At 44.5% G+C, this 3509-nt stretch overlaps 1 gene segment (V, D, J or C); it reads left to right on the forward strand.

The window, feature by feature from the left end:
• The first annotated feature begins 40 nt into the window (after positions 1–40).
• LOC119877556 lies at positions 41–1437 on the forward strand. The segment is given in 2 exon segments: positions 41–98; positions 1118–1437. Coding segments are annotated over 2 exon segments (378 nt in total).
• Positions 1438–3509: the final 2072 nt, after the last annotated feature.

The raw sequence follows: 3509 nt of genomic DNA on the forward strand, positions 1-3509 counted from the left end.
ATTCTAGGAGGGCTGGGAAGGTTGATACAGGCTGGGGGACATGGTGTCTGAGGCCAGCAGCGGCAGCGAGTGGGCTGCTCCTGGGAGTCAGGGTCTGAGTGAGGAAGAAGCAGGAACATCTATCACTGGCCCCTGCAACCCTAGAGCAAGCAGGGTCCTCCTGGGTGACTTTTCTACACCTAAGGCCTTGGAGCCACAAGAGCTCTCAGCTCTGAATCACACAGGCCTCATGATTTGTCCTCTACTACGTCATGGAGTAACCTGTCCAGACATTATTTCCATGGAATGATAGATGGACAGGACAATCATACAATCAATTATCAGGAGAACACAAAGGGGAATGTCATTCAAAATGCTCCCTAAGCATCACTTGTTCACACAATGTCCTACTCATTTCTGATAAAGAGACATCCCTGTTCAGCTCCCCGTGGTACTGCAACAGGGTCCATGATTGAGAGGAGACCACTGCCCCTAACTCTGTCACAGGGGTCTGAGATTCCCAGTGTCCTCACTGCTGGGAGAGGCACCGCTAATACCCTCCAAGACAGAAGAGGGAATGTCACTGGGGAGGGAAGAAAATGTTCCAGGGATGGGTTAGATTTGAGGTGAAGTAGATATGAGGCCAGGGGGTGGGAACACGTCCATCTCCTCATTCAGCTCTCAGGCTTTGCAGAGAAGAAGCTTGGGACAGAGGTCACTAGAGACAGTATGGTGGTCATTTTCTAAAAGATGTCCTCCTGATACCCAGTGTCTAAGGTCACCTTGCAGTCACTTATGCGTGTGAGGTCCCAGAGTCTGCTCATTTCAAAGCCTTCCAGGGGACATGCTGGTGACTCTAGGGCAGAGAGAGAAGAAGCTGATTTGCATGAAGTGCCTTCTTAACCTCATAGGACAGGAGACATGAAAAGGTCCAGGGACACCCCATTCCATCCCAGGACACTGAGGAAGCTGCAATCCGTGAGGGTGCCCACCATGGCTTGGACGGTGCTTCTACTTGGGCTCCTTGCGTATGGCTCAGGTCAGGGAAAAGACTTTGCATCTGTGGGGAGCACATAAAACAGGGACTCATGTGACCCTTGTTTCCCATATCAACACCTTTCTCTCCTTTTGATTTTAGGAGCAGATTCTCAGACTGTGGTCACCCAGAAGCCATCACTCTCAGTGTCTCCAGGAGGGACAGTCACACTCATATGTGGCCTCAGCTCTGGGTCAGTCTCTACAAGTAATTACCCTGGCTGGTACCAGCAGACCCAAGGCCGGGCTTCTCGCACAATTATCTACAGCACAAGCAGCCGCCCCTCTGGGGTCCCTAATCGCTTCCCTGGATCCATCTCTGGGAACAAAGCCGCCCTCACCATCACAGGAGCCCAGCCTGAGGACGAGGCTGACTATTACTGTTCCTTGTATATGGGTAGTTACACTGACACGGTGATTTAGATCTATGGGGAAGTGCAGCCAAAATCTCCTTATGGCTCAGAAAGGCTCAGCTTTAAAAGGAGAGAAAGTGAGATGTGAAAGGGTCAACACCACCATGGGAAGTGAAGATCCCTGGTCCCATTCTCCTGTTCAGTGGTTCATGACAATAACCCAATTTATCTCCCAGGGTGTGTCCATCTCTCCAAAGTGACCTTCCAAGACTGTGCTTTCTTCCTCCTTCTCTGTCTAAATGTTGAGGAGTGGGGCTTCCCTTCCATTTTACGTAAACCAGTACTGAGACCCAATCTACAGTTTCAATATGGTCTATTAAACATAGAGCCTTGGGATCCCTGGGTGGCGCAGCGGTTTGGCGCCTGCCTTTGGCCCAGGGCGCGATCCTGGAGACCTGGGATCGAATCCCGCGTCGGGCTCCTGGTGCATGGAGCCTGCTTCTCCCTCTGCCTGTGTCTCTGCCTCTCTCTCTCTCTGTGTGACTATCATAAATAAATAAATAATTAAAAAAATAAACATAGAGCCTTGGTAGATCTCATTTTATTCACTAAATTGATGATGAGGACCAAATTAATATTTTCATCATGTGGAGCTTGATAAAGCTGTAATCCTCCATGTTATACCTCTAAATCTGAAACCACTGTCAGTGTTCATAGATGTGTATTTAACAAGCATTCCAAGAGATTTGTATGGAAGTTAGTGTTACGAAGCATCTATTATTGTATTAATATGAAATTATTTCTGAAAATATACCCTTAAATGCAAAGAGAGTAACATCTCTAACATAATCATTCCCACATTCCACTAACGATCCAACCACACTGAGAAACAGATTCAAAATTGCAATCCATTTGTGGTCACAACAGCCTGCTTTGGAGCAGTGCATGCTCTGACATGAAGAAGCGAAGGACCATACGTGACCAGTAGATGTGAATGTGTAATTCGGTCTGGAGACTGTACGATTTGAGCATCATGGTTCCTGATGACCATTGGCTCTCAGGGAAATATCAAGAGACCTAGGATAGTGTAATTATTACCTGTTTGATGGTTTCTTCTAAATAATTTTTGCAACACTTGCCATTATACTAGGATGGTTTCTATTTATTTTGCTTTAAAATACATTATATTTATTAAATATTAGTAAAACAATCTCATTTGTAATAAAATTAATATTTTAGTTTTTTTCACATCAACAATAATATTAGAGGCACATGTGTGGCTCAGTTGGTTAAGCATCTGTCTTCATTTTTTAAAAAGGTTTTATTTATTTGTTCATGAGAGAGACACAGAGAGAGAAAGATGCAGAGACACAGGCAGAGGCTGAAGAAGGCTCCATGCAGGGATCCGGAAGCCCAGGATCATGTCCTGGGCCAAAGGCTGGCATTAAACCACTGAGCCACCCAGGAATCCCCAAGCATCTGTCTTTAGCTCAGATCTTGATCTTGGTGTTCTGGGATTGAGCCCCACATCGAGCTCCGTTCTCAGGTTTGAGCCTGCTTCTCCCTTGCCTCAGCCTGCCTCTCCTCCTGATTCTGTGAACTCTCTGAGGTCAGAGATCACTCTGTCAAATACGTAAACAAAATATTAAAATAAAAATAAAAAATAAACAATGATATTAAACATAAAGGAAAACTACAGCCAGATAAAGCGGAGCCATGGAAATAATTTATGCACTGTAAATTATGTTTAAGGAATGAGGAGTTGCTTCATTTAACTCATGCTGGCCAGCACTTGCACCAAATTATGTGTTCATATCGGCTGCTGACATCCTCAACACAAAGATAACTCCAGGGACAAAGGCTTCTCTAGATAATTCCTTCAAACATTTAAGGAAGAAATAATGAGAATACTACAGAGAAGCAGGGAGGAATGAACAACTTCAAGTATACATATAAGGCTTATGTTCCTCATTTACTATACCGAGACTCATTTTCAAAACAAATAAAATCGTTGTTCAGATTCTTCCCATGACAATTAAAATGTGTCAAATAAGTTGTATATATAACGTGTACTAACAAGTGACACTGGATTCATCATGTCTATTCTCAATTATCTCTTCAGTGTTTCTATGTCCTAAGAAA

This window comes from Canis lupus, chromosome 26, assembly GCF_011100685.1.
Source record: "Canis lupus familiaris isolate Mischka breed German Shepherd chromosome 26, alternate assembly UU_Cfam_GSD_1.0, whole genome shotgun sequence".
Classification (NCBI taxonomy): domain Eukaryota; kingdom Metazoa; phylum Chordata; class Mammalia; order Carnivora; family Canidae; genus Canis; species Canis lupus.